Source organism: Anopheles stephensi, chromosome 2 (assembly GCF_013141755.1).
Source record: "Anopheles stephensi strain Indian chromosome 2, UCI_ANSTEP_V1.0, whole genome shotgun sequence".
NCBI classification, from domain to species: Eukaryota; Metazoa; Arthropoda; class Insecta; order Diptera; family Culicidae; genus Anopheles; species Anopheles stephensi.
The window spans coordinates 75,743,332-75,764,493 of record NC_050202.1 but is presented as its reverse complement, the minus strand read 5'-3'; the positions used below and the strand labels follow the sequence as shown (position 1 = coordinate 75,764,493).

The following is a 21,162-nucleotide window of genomic DNA, read 5'->3' as shown; positions in this document are numbered from 1 at the left end:
CGAGAAAGAAAACCGATGTTAATTAATTAGCATGAGATAATTAAATTTTGTTTAACGAAAGCACACTGAACGAACGGTGAAATCTATACCGCGTTTTGTTAGTGTTACAATATTTTTTGTTTTACTTTTGTTTGGCGTACGAAATCCCCACAGCAATAGGATTTAATTGACAGCAGTGAGCGCTGTTGTTTTCTTTAGCTGAACAAAAATTGCTAATTATAATTTTTATTTCATCAAGTTTTCCAATTAAAACATCCATCATGTGTGTATGATGGGTGTATTGAAATTTGTCCCTCTCTCTCTCTCTCTCTCTCTCTCTCCCACTTTTTTGTTGTGAGCTTTTGAATGCACATTTGTGCACGGTCGGCATACGGAGCCGTCACAACATATCAACTTATTGTTTCCTATCTCAGCTCGCCATACAAGCGACTTATTGGCCATTATTAAAATCAAACAGTTCATGTCGTATTTATGCTTCTCCGTCACACGCTTCTGGTGCCGGTCGGCACCGAGTGATAGCGCTTATTTGAGCGGTGAAATTAATCATCAGAAAAGTGGGTACACATTCATCGAACGTCCGAACGGTACGCCGAAAACCGACCGACTTTCTACATTGCGAGTCAGTGCGTCCATAATATGCACAGCATCGACTGAGATGAAATTACTTTTGCCCTTCCCCGTTTATCCGGTGCAACCGGAGCGCAAACGTACGGTGATGATGATCCGGGCAGCGAAGAAGAAGGAAAAAAGACCCATGGCCCCGTCCAATGTCATGGTAACGTCCAAAGCTTATCCGCAGCGTAACGGACTCACCCGTGCATCACAGCGCAAATGACAGTTTTCGATCCGTTGGTTGCCCTTCACACGCGAGCGTACTTTTGTGACTGCTTTTTCCACCGAATGGCAATGGGTGGCGACCATCAGTTCTGTTTCCCTGTTTTTCCTCCGCGCTTTCAGGGTTTCCAAATCGGGGAGGGAGATGTTATCACCGATTAGATACGAAATATGCGCGCAATCGTCACAATATGGTGAAGGTTTCGTTTCAATTACGGAGAAACCGGTTGTGCAGTTTGCTGCGCTACAGCGGTAATGATAAGGGCATTCTCGTGCTTAACGAGCACAAAATTTACACCCGGACGCATTAATCGAAATCGGGACCGACGGTTACACCGGAGCAGCACTTCGATGCACCAGCCCGTATTTAGAAATACGGTGCTTAAGAGAAACACAATGCGAAAACAGTGGCATGCAAAACTCATACTTATTATGATGGAGACGCCTGGTGGCGCGTAAAGAATGTAACGCTCTTTACGGTTGCAGTTTTTTACCCGATCGAAATCGGCAGTGAATTGAAGCGAATAAAACATAGCAAATCCTGATGCGTGAAATTTTATAACAACTTTTAGCTGGAACTCATTACAAGTGCACTGCACTGGGAAAACAGTAATTATCGGTGTTGTGCGAGTTGCGCATTGCGTTTGCTGCTTGGGCAAATTGACATGTGTCACAGGGATTGGGTTGTTGCTTGGGTTTGCATATTTTTGTGACAGTAGAATTCGGAGTGCGACACGCACACATTGAAGTGATAATAAATGAACTTTAGTCTTGCATGCGACATCAACGAAGAAAGATCGTCTTTTCCGTGAGGGCTCCCGATTTATGGTGAAAGAAAACCTACTACCCCACCCCCTCAAGTTACAGTCCACCGCTAGAGACACAACATTGTGGTCCTTCGAACCGGATAAAGTTACCCAGTGTTGTGATAAGTGGTTTGTCTTTCTCGCGTAAAGTCGGTACAAAGGAACATCCGAGACCGGGTGTTAAGGGCTCTAGACGCCCTACAGTGACGTGACTTTTGGTGCGTTACTACTGACAAACAGATCGAACAGTATCCGTAAACGCGAGTGTTTTCGGTCAGTGCTGTTCGACGGAAGCTGCCTGAGGGCATTCCAGACAACAAGAAGGGAAAAGTGTTCTTTTCAGGAGAAGTGTTTGGCTTGGGTTTTAGCGGTTGCAAATGGCGTGCCGGTGCAAGTGAATGTGTGTTAGTGCGTTCAGCTTGGTATCGGTTCGTGTGCAATTGCGCAGTGGCGCAAGCGAATGTACGTGTACGTGTATGCGCGTGTGTGTGTGACAGCTTAGCTTGGCGCGGATTCTTGTGCAACGGCTCGATACGACGTTGATGGTGTGTGTGCATGTGTGACGAACGATGCCATCACCATTTACTCGATCGAAAAAGCTAAAACGAACACCAGTTAAGCGTGGGACGACATCACCGAAACCAACATCATCACAACAACAGCTAGTAGAAGACAATTCCGACGAAATGGAGGCACAGCTGAAAGTGTTGGAGAAGCAACGGGAAGCAGTGTGTGGAAAGCTTAGTCGTGTGTGTGCAGCTTTGTGTGACAGTGCAGAGCAGCCTAACCTCAACGTAAAAAACGTGCGCTTCCTTCAACTCCAGGAAAAGGCTTTAGAAAATATCTATAGCGAGTGCAACGAAATACAGAACAAAATCTACGAGTTAACGCTGCACGATGACCAAGACAAAGAGCAGAATGACAAATACATCGAATTTGAGACACGTTTCAATGACGTTTCGTTGAAACTGACCGCGTGTTTCGATGCCGTAACGAAAGTTGAAGTAGCCGTTCCACCTGCTCTCCCACTGACCCAGCAGCAGGCTCAGCCCTACCTCCCTCCGTTGCAAGTGCCCCTACCGACCTTTGATGGGTCATACGAAAAGTGGTATTCGTTCAAGGCGATGTTCACCACGGTGATGAACCGATACCAGCAAGAAGAACCGGCCCTGAAGCTTTTTCATTTGCGAAACTGCCTTGTCGGAAAGGCGGCTGGTATCATCGACGATGAGCTGGTAAACAACAACGACTACGAAGCTGCCTGGAAGGTTCTCACTCAGCGGTATGAAGACAAAAGAGTGGTTGTGGATAAGCACATTGAAAACCTTTTCAGCTTACCCAAGATCAACCAGGACAATGCTTCGAGCCTTCGTAAAGTGATTGACACCTGCACTAAAAACGTTGAGGCGTTGAAGAATCAGAACCTTCCGGTAGGTGGTCTCGGTGAGCAAATGTTGGTCAACCTTATAGCTGGTAAGTTAGACAAGAAGTTGCGAGTGGCTTGGGAGACGAAACAAAGGAAGAACTTACTTTCTTCCTACGCCGCTATGATGGAGTTTTTGGAGGAGCAGTGTCGAATTTCTGAGAAGCTCGATACCAGCGTGAAAACATCGACGGAAGGTACAAAGCCGAAAACAGTGGCAAGGAGCCTGGTAGTGAGTGAACCTAAACCGTTAGCGAAGTGTCCAGTATGCAGTGCTGCTCATGAACTCCGAGCTTGTGAACTTTTCAGGGCTAAAGGTGTTAAGGAAAGGTTCGAGATTGCAAAACGGTGCGGTGTTTGCTTCAATTGTCTCTCCAAAGGCCATCAATTGCGAGCATGTTTATCCAGTTCTTGCCGTCGTTGCGGTAAGAAACATCATAGCTTACTCCATGAAGATTCCCCAAGTCAGGTTGCAACTAACGTAGGTCAAACGACATCTAGTGAATCAGTGATAGAAGAATCCCAAACAGCCAACGTACAAACTGAAACACCGACAACCCTGTGCGCGAGTGACGTGGAACCGGAGAAGCAGACCGTCCTTTCGACTGCCATTGTTTTAGTGGATGGTTTGTGCGATTCTCCCTACCCTTGTAGAGTGGTATTAGACTCTGCTTCGCAGATGAACTTTGTCACCGAGCGATTTGCAAACCTTCTCTCCCTTAAGACAAAACCCGCTGACGTCACGGTCAGTGGTCTGAACGGCAATAGAACTCGTCTTTGCCGTAAACTGCGCACGACGATCAGGTCTCGTGCCAGTGACTTTACAGCTGAGTTAGACTTCCTAGTGACACCACGAATCACTGGGGAACTTCCGACGAAGTCTTTCGACATATCACAGTGGCCCATCTCGAGCGAACAGGTGCTGGCCGACCCTACCTTCAACAGAAGAGGACCTGTCGATATGCTGATTGGCGCTGGAAGTTTTTGGAACCTGATGCTTGACGGCCGATGTGAACTCGGTCCGAACCGACCTGCGCTGCGATACACAAAGCTGGGTTGGATCGCTGGAGGTGTGATCGCGAGCGACACGACGGTCGTTGCGCGTACACTTTGCCAAACTGCTGACGATCAGCCGCTCATCGAACTGCTGAGGAACTTCTACAAGGTAGAATCCTGCGACGAGCTCCGCCCTTCCCCGAAGGCGGATGACGAAGCGTGCCTGGAACACTTCCGGCGCACACACGAGCGAACTGAGGAGGGACGGTATGTAGTACGATATCCGTTCAACGAACGTAAACGCGAGCTTGGCGGCTCGCGAGACACAGCGCTGCGACGTTTTCTGGCTTTGGAGCGAAAACTTGACAAGCAGCCGGACTTAAAGGAGCAATATTCGCGGTTCATCCGAGAATATGAGGATCTCGGACACATGCGCGAGATTGTGGAAACACCGAATGACGACCCAGGATCGGTGTTTTATCTACCGCACCACTGCGTGCTGCGGCCAACGAGTACGACAACCAAGCTGCGAGTCGTGTTTGATGGATCAGCGAAGACGTCAACCGGCGTCTCGATCAACGACGTTTTGATGACTGGACCGACGGTTCAGAACGATCTTACTGCAATTTTGCTTCGTTTCAGAGGATTTCAGTACGTCTTCACACTCGACATTCCGAAGATGTTTCGTCAAGTGGTGGTCCATCCGGATGACACAAGGTACCAGCGAATCTTTTGGAGGTACAATCGGAACGACCCACTTACGGTGCGAGAGCTGCTGACAGTTACGTATGGCTTGGGACCTTCCCCGTTTCAAGCAACCATGGCTCTGAAGCAAGCTGCAGAAGATCATCACGATGAGTTCCCAAGGGCCGCAGAGGTGGTCAACAGGGAGACATACATGGATGATATCCTGACTGGTGCCGATACCCTTGCTGAGGCTTGCCAACTACAGCGAGATGTGACAGGACTACTGGCGAAAGCCTGCTTCAGCGCTCACAAGTGGTGCGCCAACCATTCAGATATCGTTTTAGGTGTAGCTGAAGAACAACGAGGAGACACTTTCGAGGTTACGGACGACACCTCGAAGACCATCGTTAAGACACTGGGCGTGACATGGAACCCGTTGGAGGACTGGTTCTCGGTGTCCGTTCCTGACTTTGACAACCCAGAAGGAATGACTCGAAGGAAACTTCTGAGTCAACTGGCCAAAATATTCGACCCACTTGGATTCTTTGGCCCAGTAATCACCTACGCGAAGCTGATCTTGCGAGAAGTAGGTGAACTACAAATCGATTGGGACGACTCCATCCCAACCGAAATCGACGAGAAGTGGCGAAACTTTCGGACCGAGATGACATCACTGAGGGAAATCCGAGTTCCGAGATGGATTTCCTGGAAGGATGTGTTCCAGCTGAGACTACATGGGTTCGCTGACGCATCCGACCAAGCCTACGGTGCCTGCTTGTACGTGCAGGGCACTTTCACCGACGAGGAGTCCAAGATGCAGCTTGTTTGCAGCAAGTCTCGGATCCTACCGAAAAAACGAAGTCCGAAGGAGAAGGCCATCACGACCCCTCGAGCCGAACTGTTAGCGGCACTGTTACTGGCTCGAATGGTCGTGAAGTTCCTGAACGCTACGGAGCTTAAGTTTGAATCAGTACATCTTTGGAGCGACTCAAAAATCGTCTTGGCTTGGGTCAAGAAAACGCCAGAACTACTGCAGACATACGTATCAAATCGGGTAAGCGAGATCCAGCAGCTTAGCCAATCCTTCCATTGGCATTACATTTCCACACATGACAACCCGGCCGATTTGATTTCACGTGGAGTTACACCGAGGAAATTGATTGGTTCAACTATTTGGTGGCGGCCCCAACCAACACAACACCTCATCGAGGATGAGGACGAAGTGGAAATTCCGGATAGTGAGCTACCGGAAATGCGAGCTGGAGTGGCTTTAGCCATGACTGTTCCGATCGAACGTTTTCCGATCTTTGACAGGTTGAGCAGTTACACACAGATTGTAAGGAGTATGGCCTACTTGGTGCGACTAGCTAGGTTCATCAAATCACGCAAAAGGGAGGTGGTAAAGGGCCGACTGACAGCGAAGGAAGTGCGTACAGCGACGCTCTTAATAGTACGACTGGTTCAACGCGAGACTTTCCAGCCCGAAATCATCGCACTTATGGACGGTGCGAATACAAAACATCGACTTAATGGACTACAAGCGTTTTTGGATCCTGACGATGGGATCATACGAGTTGGAGGCAGGATCAAGCGAGCCTTCATACCTTACGACAGTCGACATCAGATGCTGTTGCCGGCTAAGCATCCAATCACTGAAGCCCTCGTTCGCGAACTACACATCGACAACCTACACATCGGGCAAAGAGGTTTGCTTGCAGTTGTACGTCAACGGTACTGGCCACTGAATGTGAAGAATACTATTCGAAAGGTGATACGGAAGTGCATCGTGTGCTTCAAGGCAAACCCGTTGAAGACGACGCAACTGATGGGTGACCTACCGTCGTATCGCGTCCAGCCAGCCCCCGTCTTTTCGAATACCGGTGTGGACTACGCCGGTCCCTTTTGGATAAAATCAACGACTTCTCGCAAACCGCAAATCACCAAGGCGTACGTGTGCTTGTTTGTGTGTTTGCAGACTCGGGCGGTTCACTTGGAATTGGTTTCAGACTTGACGACAGACGCCTTTCTAGCGAGTTTGAGACGGTTCATCAGTCGACGTGGATGCCCGAAAACGATACGCTCTGACAACGCGACTAACTTTGTCGGAGCTAAAACCGAGCTACATGAACTTTGGCGTATGTTCGAGAACGATTGCGCTACGAAAAAGATCACCAACTATTGTGTCGACAAGGGTATTGACTGGTCGTTCATACCACCACGAAGCCCACACTTTGGTGGCATTTGGGAGGCTGGTGTGAAGCAGGTCAAATACCACCTAAAACGTATTGTTGGCGATAGGAAGCTGTCTTACGAGGAGCTTTACACGACATTGACCCAGATAGAAGCAGTACTGAATTCTCGTCCCTTGGTACCGAGTTCAGATGACCCATCCGACTACACTGCGATCACGCCTGCACATTTCCTGATCGGACGGGAGATGCAGACGGTTCCTGAACCTGACTACTCTACCTTGAAGGAAAATCATCTCTCACGATGGCAGTTAGTGCAGTCCATGCTGCAACACTTTTGGAAACGATGGACCGCCGAGTACCTGCCGGAGCTGCAGAATCGATCGAAATGGCTGAAGCGGAAGGTGATTAAAGTAGGATCACTTGTGCTACTAGCTGACCAGAATGCGCCACTACTGCAATGGCCACTTGCCAGAATCGTTGCCGCACACCCTGGAGATGATGGTACAATTCGTGTCGTTACCGTTAAGACAGCGAATGGAGCGGAATTCAAGCGTGCGGTAACTGAGGTCTGTTTTCTACCGTTAGACGAGGATGAAAATTGAAATGACATTTCAACGCCGGGGAGGATGTTGTGCGAGTTGCGCATTGCGTTTGCTGCTTGGGCAAATTGACATGTGTCACAGGGATTGGGTTGTTGCTTGGGTTTGCATATTTTTGTGACAGTAGAATTCGGAGTGCGACACGCACACATTGAAGTGATAATAAATGAACTTTAGTCTTGCATGCGACATCAACGAAGAAAGATCGTCTTTTCCGTGAGGGCTCCCGATTTATGGTGAAAGAAAACCTACTACCCCACCCCCTCAAGTTACAGTCCACCGCTAGAGACACAACAATCGGTGATGCTTAAGGGATCAGGGTTCACTTGACCCGGGAGCCGTCACTTGATGGATACGGATCTGATGCGTTAATGATGTGCAAGATGAAAGGTGAATTGAGCTGATAGCTCACCATAGCGTACGCTTCATTCATTTCCATACTTTAAATAACGTGTTGCAAGTGTGGAGTGCGAAAGCATCCGATTATCAGCGGCCCCGGGCAGTCCAGTTACGAGAAAGGGTTGCACAATCCCGGTCCGACCATATGCTAACTGTAATCAAGGTCCGAGTGCAATGGTGCACAAGATGCACGACAAGACATTGCATTTTCCACCCAAATGGACCGAGAAGATCATCACCATTGGGTTTTATCGCGAGGAATAAAATTGCCATTACGCTTCGGTCCGTTCGTGCCGGGTCAATCTCAGCCGCTCGGCCGACCGTGTGAGTGACGAGTTGGGGAGGGGAAAGAAAAATGAAGAAGAAGCTTCTTCTTTTTTATTACGTTGAATCCATTATTGCCACCGTTTAATCGTAGTTTACGGCATGGAGAGGCATCGGTACAAACTGAGCGTCTGCTGAAAGCGAAAAAGGAGGACTCGTTGTGTTTTTTTGCCATTTTGTCATTTGGTCATTCGTTCGAAAGCACGTTTCCACGGTGCAATGGCTAAACGATTTAAGCTTTATAATTGTGCATAGGACTTTCCCCATCACCTTCCATCCAGACCATATTTAAAACGTTTTAAATGCACTTACATTCGTCACAGTTGTTGTTACCGTTCGCAATGCACTTGCCCTTCCGGTTCATGGTCCAGTTGACGTTGCACGTCAGACAGACGGCCCCATTGCCACAGGTTGCACACCCGTGCGGGCAGGCAATGCATTCGTGGCGCTTTTTATCGCCATAGTAACCGTCCGGACAGGCGTTCAGGCAGCGGCCTTCGTGCGCGAACCGGCCGGCCCGGCACAGGATGCACTGGCTCTCGGACGATCCGTTGCAGGTGGCACAGGACGGATGGCAATCGGCGCAGCTGGGAATGGAAATGAAAGATCGAAAGTGAACGTTAATTATGATACTGAAGTGATAGAGATGTATATTTTTTACAAATTATCTTTAATAAGAGGATTACTTTATGTTCGAATTGGTTTACTTTTTCAATTTTTTTCTAACAATTTATTCGTTTAAAAAGCTTTGAGAAGAGATTAACAACCGACACAAAAACACCAATTAAAAGGGAATTTAAAGCGATTTTCAAACATTTTTTCATTGTTCTCGGATATGTTTACACATCTGCAACAAAAAAAATCAAGCTGAGGGATTTAACGATATTTATTGATATTGGATTTGCGCTAGAGTAATATGGTGTTCAATTAAATTTAATACAGCACGGTACCATAAAATTAAAACTGGTACTGCTGTCGTGCAATGCTCCCACAGCTATAGCTATTACCACGATGAGCCACACGAAAAGTGCCAGTCCGACTAATTGATCATTAAATGCATCGGCAGCAAGGATAGATTACTTGCAGTTTAGCTTCATTGTTTTATAAATATTTATGGCCAGTTCTCTCATTCAATTTACCGACAACAACAAAAAAAAACACCCCAGTTTTACTTTACTGAAATTAACAGATAGAATATCCATTTCCGACAAAAACACAATGCTAAAATGGACATTAAATCTAAAGGTAAACATACAGCAAACGTAGCGAAGAAACGAACGGGCACTTGCGGTTTTGGCAGCAGCACTCAGCACTTTTACGATCGCCAGATGTGGCAATAAAATTTAACAACGAAACAAAGCACAAATGCACAAGACAAGGGCGGTTCTGGTGCGCTTTTGCGACCGGTGGATGCAATACTCGCAATATAGCCACGGACCGGCAGCAAAAGAAGCGAACACACATTCACATACGCACACAGGGAGTCGTGGAGAGCTTCTTATGGAACTGTAACGTACGAGAGCTTCCTTCCGGCCGGAGGGTAGAATAAAAACAGTAGGAAGCACTTAAATACAGATAGAATTTTTATGTACACCTCAAGCAGCATAAATTATGCACACACGTACTGCCCCGGTTCTGTGCCGTCTGACTGCCCTGCCTGCGCATGCATTTGGCCGTCGGATCGCCGAAGCATTTTGCACTCGAAACAACAGCCCAACGGTGTGTGCAGGACGACGATGATGGGGGGTCGCACGTATGAGTTATGTTCCGCTAACCATCCGGTAGTGAGGCACCTGAAATTGACTTTTCACCACGCTAGACCACACATGGCTGTGCACGTGACACTGCCCCCCACTACACTTTTACCGCCATCGTGGCAACTCCACACCACAAGCAAATGGCTGCCCCCTTCCCGCTTGGGTGCAAGTTTGTCTCAGAAAATGTTCTCCGCGAACAACGAGCACCAGTAAAAGACATACATGGGACGTCAGATTCTAGCCGTGTGTCCTAGAGAGCTTTAGCTTCCTTCCGTCGCAAGATCACCGGCGCACGTAATTGCCACTTTTGCACCTTCGCCAAGGGCTGCGCGTCGCTTTCGCCGGGCGGACACCGGGACGACGCAACACGACGCCCCGGTAACCATTCGTTCCAGCATGTGTCATATGATAATGAAATAAGAGAAAATATGAGATACCGGTTCCCAGTGCCAGGAAGTTACCTTTTTTCGGGGGGCAGGGACCGAACCGAGCAGTTCTAGCATTTCATCCGTTCGCGTAGAAAAAGGGCTAACTTTAATCGGAACGCACTGGCACACGGACGGGAGCAGCTAAAGATGTGTCTGCAGTTGCCGGCGCGACACGACCGAAGCAGGAGGGACACACGCTGTGAAACGCGACAGCAAATTGCGATAAATAATCGTAAAAAAATATGAAGTGACAGATAATATTTGCCACCGTCACTGTTGCGCTCCCGAAGTTGACCGTAACGCAGGGGTCGAGAATGGAGCATCGGGATGTTCGTGTAGGTAACAGGGGTCGTCCGCAGCCGTCAACAGGAGCGCTCGGCAGTGTGACGGTGCTCGCGCGTGGTGTATGTGCTCAAGACGGCATGAAATTTTATTTTCAATTTTTATGACCCAACGTCGCGTGGGTGCAAAATTCCCGCGAGTAGCTCTCCCGGCACTCCCCACCAAAAAAAAAAAAAAGGAATAAAATAAAGGAAGTTGACACTGGAGGACACACGTCCATTAGCTTTTCGGTGGCGGGTTGTGGCGTGGCGAAGAGCAAACAAAAGCGCACCTTACAGTGGTTCGCGCCCAAGAAGCGAAGGAAGCGTTCGTTTTCGTATGCGCAGCATTAGTGTCAGCTGGCGCAACGAGCCAGCACGGCGGAGTGGTGCAAGACTGGTGGTGAAGATTTTAACGAGCGATAGCATAATGCGCGCGATACACTACCGGGCAGGGATGTTGCTTCCCGTAGCTGAAAGATGCTAGCGCGTGAAGCGAGGCCACCGACTACGAGGCCAGAAAGTCATTGGATGTGGTGAAAAACTGTGCAAGCCCCGGCAACGCCACGAGAACGGAAAGTTAAATAATGTTGTTACGGGCGAGTTTGGGTTCGGGCGCTCGGTGCAGGCACAGAAATGATTTTTATGCACGATGCACCATCACCCGCCACTGCATTACATCATTCTTGCGTTCTTACGCTTCGGTGACACGGAGCTGTGATGGGATAAAGTGAAGTTATTTATTGGGGGTTAGCCGTACCGAGGGGGGTTTTGCGAAACAGTGGCCGAACTATGCCAAAGTAATCAGTACAATGGAGGGATTTGGTGAAGGATACAGTTGATGTATCTTAACCATTACGTAGAAGAGTTTGGGTAAATACTACATTGCAAAAAAGATGGAAGGATTCATCGAAATATTCAAAATAACGGTTCGCGAGCGAATAGCGCCTAAAGGTATGCAATTGCTATGATTGAACCTCCTCTGTAGACTCTCCAAAGAAAATTCAGGGAAAGCTATTCGTTTCGTTTTCGGTGAAACATTTCTCAAAACGAAAGCACGAAATTGATGCAGTAGAGATTTATAATCCGAGTTTAATAAATTTTCTCGATTATTTTTTTTTTTTTGCTGGTATATTCCTCTCCAAACGATCCTTTCCGGAAGAATTATTCAATGACAATTACAGGGTATTCCGAAGTTATTTTTAAGGCTTTCCTATGCATTTCTGTTTTCCGTCAGATACTTTTTGGTGAATCCCAAATATTTGTATGTTTGTCTTAATATTTTTCAAATCATGTTATTCCAACCATTCAAATTATTGATCAGAAAATTATAACAGTACACCCAAAAATATCGACTGGTTGTTATTGAAAAGCATATACAAGTCTCGAAAAGACCACAAAATCAATTACACTGACTAAATCAAGATGAACTGATTGCAATCGTTGCGAAATGATTCGTTCCTGCTGCCACCAAGCACAATCGGCTAAGATCGTCCCGAACAAAAGATTTTACTTTCCTTTCTCTTCACCATTCAAAGTCGTTTGCAACATGATAAGTAATTCAGAAGCGAACAAAAGGACAGATACAAGCAACAGCGAAAGCGAACGCGAAACAATTGTAAATTTCAACAATCGATCGAAGACGCTAACCGCAAAATTCAAAGTACAAACGCAACCAGCGAAGCATATTCTTATTCAGCGCTTATTTGGCACAGCATCGTTCTGCCTCGAATAGAATTATACGCTTCATTCGTCGATCGAGTACCGGTGCGCGGGGAACTTTTACTTCATCCCTAACCGTCCCATATCTTGTCATTCGGCACGGTTCGTTACGCTGAACGAATCCAGCCGAACGATTTTCCTCCAGCCTTTTTACTTTGTGCGTTTTTAACTTGTGGGTTTTCCTTTCGATCGTGTTCTCGAGCTTTTCATTTAACAAAAAAACTGAAAATCACGAATTGTCATTGATGGTAGTGGCAAAAGGGATTCGCTGAAATAATATTGTTTCGCCACTTTTGTTGAGCTGTGGTTTTTCTTTTATTCCGTCTTGGTTCCGTTTTTCTTTCCCCGTGCTCGTTACAGCGATAACCTCACCGATGGCACTGGCGGTGGCATTAAAGGAAATCCGTCGTCAACAGAAACGCTTTTGTCGCACAAATGTACTGCACGGCAAACGACAAATTGGGTACGAAATGTTTGTCCGAGAAAGAGGGAAGTGGCAATAGTGGCGCAAGATCCGATCCAACCGTTTGAAGCATTTGAAACGGTGCTATTGTGATCGCTTTCGGTGCTTTGCTAGTTTACGCCAATGGCAGCGCTCATCGATAAGTGACCCCTTGGGGGAGGGCGGCCAGCAGAACAATGGCCATCGCGCGAAAAGGGACTCACTACTGTATTCCAATATCCGCGATCGTCGAGTCGAGTCAAAACAGAAATTGGCACGGTGTCAAACGGGTTTGGGTTGGATGGATTCGTCCGTTTGGTTTTGGCTAACCTTCCATCAAGCAACCGACATCGTTTGCCGACCGCTGTCAAAAAGAAAGAGTGTCGTAAACATAACGCAGAAAAAAAAGCTACAAGAACGAGGGTGCTGCAGTTTAAAACGGTTACTTCACGTTCTGTGAAAACGCATTCGAGAATAGTTTCCGTATTCTTCCTTTTTTGTTGTCTTCTGCACTTGATGTGGAATAAACAGAACTAAAGAACTACGTAAGGAAACATCATTTGGCAGTGCACATTCAGCAGGCGCTCGCGACCGTCCTTGGGACGGCGGGGCAAATTATAATGGGTTCAATCGAGCACATAATAATGGAATATCCGAAACGGAAATAATCCGCTACTCTCAGATGCACAGCCAACCAACAGTCCCACTGTTCGGGAGCCTTTGAGGAGATGGCATTGCCAAATGGAAATCAATAGAATTACGCCAACGGGATCATAATCGAAAATTGGCAGCAAAATGGGCAGCAGCACAGCCGGTGAAGAAATGGAGCGAGGCGTAAGCGCTCAGTAGTCAGAGATGGAGATGGAGGCTTAGCGATTCCACTTCCTCGTTGGACGAGGAAAGAGCATAACCTTTTAATTTTTTTCGCTTCGCAAAGGACACTGGTTGGAGCAGGATTTGCTTCCAATAGTTTAATGTAAACCTTTTTTTTTGGGGGGGCGAGTGGCTGTGTCCTATAGCAACCGTAAGTAAATTTGGACCCATCCGTAAAATTACGCAAATCTTTATTTTCTACCCCCATCAAGGAAGGAGTAGAGATTTTCCAGCTAGTAGTAACAAAAAAAAACAACCCCAGAACTCTTTCTCCCCATTCGCAACACCTCCCGGCGGATGTCTGCACAAGAACCAACAAGAAAAACGCAGGACGTAATCCGATGCCGGACAGGATTAGACGGTACCCGGTGACGTTATGGAATTTAAATTAATTTTGTGTTGGCGCATATTTTTTCCTGCTTTCCTGCGTTTAGAATTAGATTGCCGTTACCCAACGGTGTGTGTGTGGGACCGCTTTTTTGTTGCATTTGCTACTTTCTTTCCTTACCTTGTGCAAAAAAACGAACCCCGGCAGCTAATCAATTATGCTTGATGAGAGAGTTTGTTTTTTTTTTGCTTATCTTGCCTGTTCAAGTTTCACGAACCTCATCACAAATGCATTGGAAAAGAAATCACGGCTAATCCATCATTCTGCCTCAACCAATAGCCCGTACCTTTCCCTTTAAACGGCTTTAAACGGAGAGAAGAGGACTAAAGAACGAGCACAAGTGGTTTCAACAAACCAAAAAAAAGGTGAGCTTCGGAACATTCGGTTTTAGATATTCCACGAAACAATCGAAACAATCGATCCAATTTTCCGTACCCCTCACCAGGCCCCGGGATCGGTTCGCCATCGCTTTCGGCAAAGGAAGCGTTAAACATAAAACGACACACCGTTTATTGTGCAGCATAAGCATTATTTTTACAATCGTCACTTTAAAACTGGGCTCCCAAAACTGGGCAACCCAATGGGACGGGGTGTGAAATGAGGTGCAAACATACACATACTCGTTACGGGCAGGATGAGACCGTGACAGCCCTCGGTGGGGGGGGAGGTCTAAGTGTGTGTGTGGGAACCGACGAGTCTGTGAGTTTCGTCACGTTTTGCTCACTTTCCTCTGGTGAAACGATGTAATAAAATTTTATTCATAAAATAACCGATTTTTTGTTACTTTACAAAACCGACTCCGAACCGGTCGTCGGCTATGGGACAGGGAAAGGTTTGCGGGTGGGGGTTAAGAACGGTTCGTGACGCTTTCAAAGTTTCCCACTCGCACATTCAGTATGGTACAGATGTGTTGTAATGTTGTGGGGGGGAAAAAACGGCAAACCCTTGGGTTCCAGGGAAAATGGAGGAAAATTTCATCAAAAGCAAATTTTCTATTCAACAGCAACCGATAGACAACCACTCCTGGGGGTGGGCGACCCCCGACGGGTACTTTGTTTGGAGTGCTGCTAATTCAGCGTGTGCGATACGAACCAATGTTCTCCATTTTGTTTCCCGTTCGGTAGAGGGACAGGCACGATAAAGAAAATGGCAGCGAATCGTCGACCCACCGAGCCGAACCGACGCGTCCAGCAAGGATATCTTCAATGGAATATTAAATGATTGCTTATCTTGTTTTCAATTTGCCCGGCACGGTACGATACACCGTCGGTCCAGGCTGGCGCTGGACTGCCACCGAAACCGTCGAACCGTCGTGTCCTCGGAGGACGATTGTAATGCAGATCGACAACTGTCAGCACACCACCACCGCCACACGGTAAGTGTGTGCAAATTTATAAGAATAATCTTTGCCTGTCCACTTTGTCGTCCTGGCTGGCGAGCAGCCGTGCAAAGACGAACGAACCCCCGGCCAACCAATGGACAACCTGTTACCGTTTGTTTACAAGAAGTTTAACACCCGTCGCTACCGGGAGCGGGCAAGATGTTTCTTTGTCGGTGTTCTTTGAACCGGGGAGGAGGAAAATAATCAATAGGGAATGGAATCGATTCTACCGCAGCCGAGAAGTTAAGACACTAGGCAAGCGAACGGAATGCTCTGGCAATTGAATACCTGCAGATTACTTTGTGCTGTCATTGAGGGTATGTGATGATAGGCGAAGAAGGGGGCCCGGTGGATAGTGGGAAGAAACAGGGAAGGAATGAATTTGTTGTTCGATAGACTTTGTCGACCATAAAACGCTGGCAATGGGTTTCACAAAAGGACACCCTGTTACGTACGGGGGATTATATTGGATTGGTTCCAGTGATGCTATGGTGGTCTCGGCGCTCTACACCACCAGGTGAAGAACGTTCAACACAACCACACACACACACGGGCCCCTATGTGTGGCAATTTTTGTTTACACTCAGATAAAGACATCTCGCTTCAGTAGTTCACACTCACATCAGGTGGTCGGCCAGTAGTGTGCTCGAGCCTGGCCAGGTGGTCTACTACTTGAAACCACTCGGTCAAGCATGTTAATGCCCTAAAATAATACTTCTGTGTATCAAAGGTGCTTCGGCACCGGTGCTGGACTCTTGCCTGCTACGGACGGACACTGTCATTCTAATGGGTTCTTTCTTTAACCTCCCGGGGGCGTAACGTACACATGTTTTTTTTTTCCCGGCGGATGGTACAGACTTATAGAGATTATGCATTCTCCTTCCGGTTGTACCCGGTGTACACACCGCATCGAGTAAGGACGTGTTTCAGTGCTAATATTATCATAGTCACAGTGTTCCCGTGCTTCCCGGGACTCGCCCGAAACTTCCGGCATTCTCACGATTTTTTGACCAGCTAGTAGGGAAAGTTTTGTACCAAACAGTGAACTGACAGTGACTTCTTTTGCAACTATGTCGCCCGGCCAATGTTCAGTTCACAACGTAGGACCTTGAAACTCATTGTACTTACTTGTAATCCTCCGTTTCGTAGGTGTTTTTCGGGCAGGCGGCATAACAGCGGTGCTCATGCATAACTAAATGATGATCACAGCTCGTACAGTAGTCGGGTCGATCCTGGCAGGAGGCACAGTTTGCTTCACACGGCACACACGTTCGATTATCGTAATCTGGAAAAGGGAGTTAGGGAAGCAAAAAAAAAAAAGAGGAGATCGGTTAGTTACCATCCTCCTGAAAATCGTTATTATTCAGCATCAGTTGACCCCGGATTGCCTACATACAGGCGTTAGGAGCGGCGATGAAAAGTGGGCGAGTTAAAGTAAACAGAATTAAATTAAAGTAAATGACCAGCTTGTCTTTGACCATCATGTTACCATGGGCTACGGTGGTGAGGGACCTCTGGAGCCCGCTGGAGCTCAATTGCCAACAAGTTGAGTTTGGGAAAATCCCAACCCCATTCACTATGGGATGTGCTTTTCTTGGCGAAATTATGCAAACATCAGCACTGGTGGGTGGGTTTCCATCAAAAAGCATGCTCATATGCCATGGGAGCTCATGCAGACGGTTACACAATGGTGGTACGCTATCGACCGCGAGGGATGGAACCATTGTGTTTACTGGGACGCCCGGACCGGTGGCCGGAAGCAGTGGAGGCATTCGCATGCACTTAATCTGCACAATCACATTCTTTCGGAAAATGGTTTCCTGTGTTCGTGTTGCTCGTGCCCACAGCAAGCACACTCTTCCCCGAACCGATTAGTCTGAAGATAATTGAATTTGCGTTCGCCACAAACCGAGCGCTTGCATGTATGTATGTACGTATCGAGGAGCTAGGAAAAGATCCGCCGCTTACGGTCCGGATTTTTGCCTGCCGCCTCCGCACCGCCATTGTTTGCTGCACCACCGTGAGCCGCATTCGGAGCGTAAGATCAAAGACAACTTTTCGCAGCCCAATTTCCTTCGCTGTCATTATCACACATTTGTCAGGTTGTTGTTGTTGTTGTTGTTGTGGTAGGGCTGCGAGGATGCTGTCTTCACCATGCAAATGCCTTGCAGTTTACAACCACAAATTAACACACCACGCTCGGTGAGGGCAAACACGTGTCGCGGCCTTGCGCGTGGAGCTGCAAGGAACTAAACGCTGGTTTCAGCACCAAAAGCTGGGCGATAAATAGTGCCGGAGGAATTAGTAGCCGGCGGCTGGAAAGAAAAATGTTTATGGTGAAGCAATTTAAAGTCTTATCTGTTTTTGCCAACCATTTCGAAGTCTTAACAATTCACAATCGTGTGATATCATGGCAATTGGTTTGGTGAGTAAAATTTAACTTCCTTTCCACATTCTTAATACGGATGCAACAAGTCACGGCATTGATTAGTAGCTAAACCACACAAACATCCGTGTCATCCAGTTGGCAAAATATTGTTCAGAACCTGTGTCGGAAAACGTCTTAACGGACCAATAAACGTTTCAGATACACACGGCACCTAGAATACCATCTGCTGAGTGGTGCTGTAATGAATGTGAAAAATTCACAAATAACGCCTCGGGCCCGCAAGCACATTCCAATCGACAAACATCGTGGAATACACGCCAAGCAGACACGCAAAGCCAAACACGCGGACGGCGAACAAACAGAACAGCATTCCACAGAGCAGAGACCCTCAGTGACAGCAAATTTCGGTCGGCCCCACCCCCCGCCCCCAAAACGGCACGAGAAAACGTGTCCTCCGGATGGCATTAAAATTAATAATTATAAATGACAAACAAACATAATTAAAACAAATTACAGCAGTGCTCATCCGAGTGATCATCATCGTCGTCGTCGTCGTCGTACTGGTGGCGATGGTGGTCGCCAGTGACATCGGAGAGTACGCGATGGGAGTGAAATTACAATTTCACTCCCCCTGGTTGTAACGCCCAGCCACACCGAGCTCGGACCGGGTCTCAGCCGACGGCAGAGGATGCCGAACCAAACACACCGCTCATACCATCCAATCACGTTCCAGCGACGGTTGGAGGCATTCTTGCCCTTTCCGACTGCTTTCCGTTACCGACCCCCGAAACGAATGGAATGGAATGAATCCACGTCCGGGGTTGTTGGGTGTTTCGAAATCGAAAAGCGAAAGATATTGTAGCACAAAGTACGGATTAAATTCATACACTCGCAGCCGTTCGCCGTTCGGCCGGCGGCGACCGAATCTGTGTATTCTGTGTTTTATGTTCACAGGCCACAACGGCCACACAGACACACACACTGCTTAACGCCACTTCCGCCACGGTCGGTATGCGTTTGTATAGCATCGTTTTTGACACTGTGGCGCAAGCGGCGAGCGGAGTTAATAATAAAATCTGTGGGAGGGATTTGGTATGCACGAGTTCTAACAATTGCGCCACAACGCACACTTACTTTCATAGTATCCTTCGGGGCAGACCTGCAGACAGACGGCCAGATCGGTAACGTACAGATGGGCGGGGGCGCACGTCAGGCAGCTGTCCTGGCCGGCGCCGGCACACGTTTCACACGACTCGTGACAGGGCCAGCAAACACCTCCCTGGTTCGGGAAGCTCCTTGGGGGACACCGGCTTACGCAGGTACTGCAAACGCGTGCGAATGAAAAGATGGTGGTTACTTTCACGAACTGTGTGTACTGGGGCCGCACACCACTTTACTTACTTGTCCAGCCGGTAATGTTTGCAGGCGACGCACTGCGTCGGTCCCTTCCCGTAACAGCCCTGCTGATCACACTCGGGGTCACAGTCGTGCAACACCACAAGCTTGTTGTTCGAGTCGGCCATCACGTTCTCACGCTGGGCCGTCGGAATGTTGTGACCGTTCAGCGTTGCCACCGTCTTATCGATCCCGCTGCCAGCCGCACTGTACAGGTTCGGGTAGTTCATGAAGTTGTTGTACAGGTCCGACTGATAGTACGCTGCGCCGGCTCCACCAAGCGATCCTGCCTGCTGATTGATGTCCGTTTCGGTGGGAAACACGAACGGATTCAGCCCGGAATATCCGGCCGCTCCGGAACGCGTGCCTTCCGACTTGAGCCGGATCGGGTCGGTCTGTGTTCCGTAAAAGATGAGCTGCCACTTGGACAGGATGCCCGGTTGGCTGACACGCCGTGGTCCTCCGTTCAGAATCTGTAGCGTCCAGCGACCCTCTGCCCGTTCGCCCCAGAAGTGTACGCTCAGGAACGGCCAATCGTCAAAGTTAGACTTGGTGATGTCACGCGGACGCTCGAACAGTAGCGTTGACGTGGTACCCATTGGTGAGGTGAGCAGGATGCGCAGGTTTCCTCGTGGGAAGAATCGTAACGTGATCTTACACTGGACATGCTCCAGATAGCGTACTTCGTTCACCGTACCGGCACACCCATTCACATCCATGTGCGTCTGCAGCGTGTAGCCGACCGACACTTCGATCGGACGATCTTCGTTGATCTCGCGTGACTTGCAGATGTGCTGCGAGGGTACGGCGGTCCACTGTTCGGCCAGACTTACCATTGCGCCTGCATCCATCAGTCCGTAGCCAAACTTGTGACTCACCTTACGCTTCACACCGTTCAGTATCCAGCCCGGCTCCTTCTCGAGCGGATCCGACCGTGACGTCAGCACTACGAGATATTGCATATCACGCCAGGTAAGGGCTGGGTTGGCTTCGAGTGCTAGGGCAGCGATGCCGGCGGCCAACGGTGCCGAGGCCGAAGTTCCCGTGTGCTCTACCGTACAGATCCTATCAGGACGCAACGAACCATCCATGTCGACGGTGGCGACACTCTTGTCATGTCCAGGCGTGCCCGAACTGTAGGTGGTTGCCAGCGTGGACGAACATTCCTCCAGATACCATGGCTTATAGCTACACGGAACAAAGACAAGACAAGTGCGTCAGCAGCAACAATAACACATTGACGTAATGCGCAGACTTACCCGCCCTGAGTAGCGCTGGAGATCGATAGGGTAAAAATGGAGTTGGTGTACCCATCGCAGTTGCAGCTGTCAGTGTAGCGACCACCGTTGCCCGAGGCCCAGATGAAAATCGAACCCTTGCCCTGTCGGCCGCTGGTGACACCAAAGATGAAGGCACGTCGTGCCAACGGTCCCGGTCCGTCCACCGTCGAACCATCGTCTTCCGGGCCCCAGGAGGCACTGTAGATGTCGATGTGGTCCGGGTTCAGCCCCAGTGCTTTGGCCTCTACCGCATCGTTCACCGTACCATCCAACATACGTACGCCTGGGAGGAAAATGGGAAAGAAAAACGAGAGATGCACAATATGATAAGACGTATCTTCTTTGCTGCAACACAAGAAGCCTCCAACAGTCTAAATGTTTTACGAGCGAATTCTAACGAAATGACGCATGTAACGCTTTCGTGCCTAGGAAATTGTACGCGCTAGTGTAAGTAGATCATGTTTATCGAAAATATTCCCACCCACCAGCCAATGAAGAGATAAAAATAAATTCGCTTACGAGTTATG

General features: G+C 48.3%; 1 protein-coding gene across 8 annotated transcripts in view; it reads right to left on the bottom strand.

Annotated features, from left to right (window-relative positions):
- The window catches only part of LOC118507665 (furin-like protease 2), a 191,770-nt gene that overhangs the window by 6,386 nt on the left and 164,222 nt on the right, over positions 1 to 21,162 (bottom strand). For all 8 annotated transcript variants that reach the window (XM_036046442.1, XM_036046443.1, XM_036046446.1 and 5 more), the window contains 5 exons: positions 20,615 to 20,918; positions 19,362 to 20,543; positions 19,095 to 19,282; positions 16,700 to 16,856; positions 8,573 to 8,847 (listed from right to left, as the gene is read on the bottom strand). In XM_036046442.1, coding sequence (XP_035902335.1) covers positions 8,573 to 8,847; positions 16,700 to 16,856; positions 19,095 to 19,282; positions 19,362 to 20,543; positions 20,615 to 20,918 — 2,106 coding nt within the window. The remainder of the gene's footprint in view (positions 1 to 8,572; positions 8,848 to 16,699; positions 16,857 to 19,094; positions 19,283 to 19,361; positions 20,544 to 20,614; positions 20,919 to 21,162) is intronic.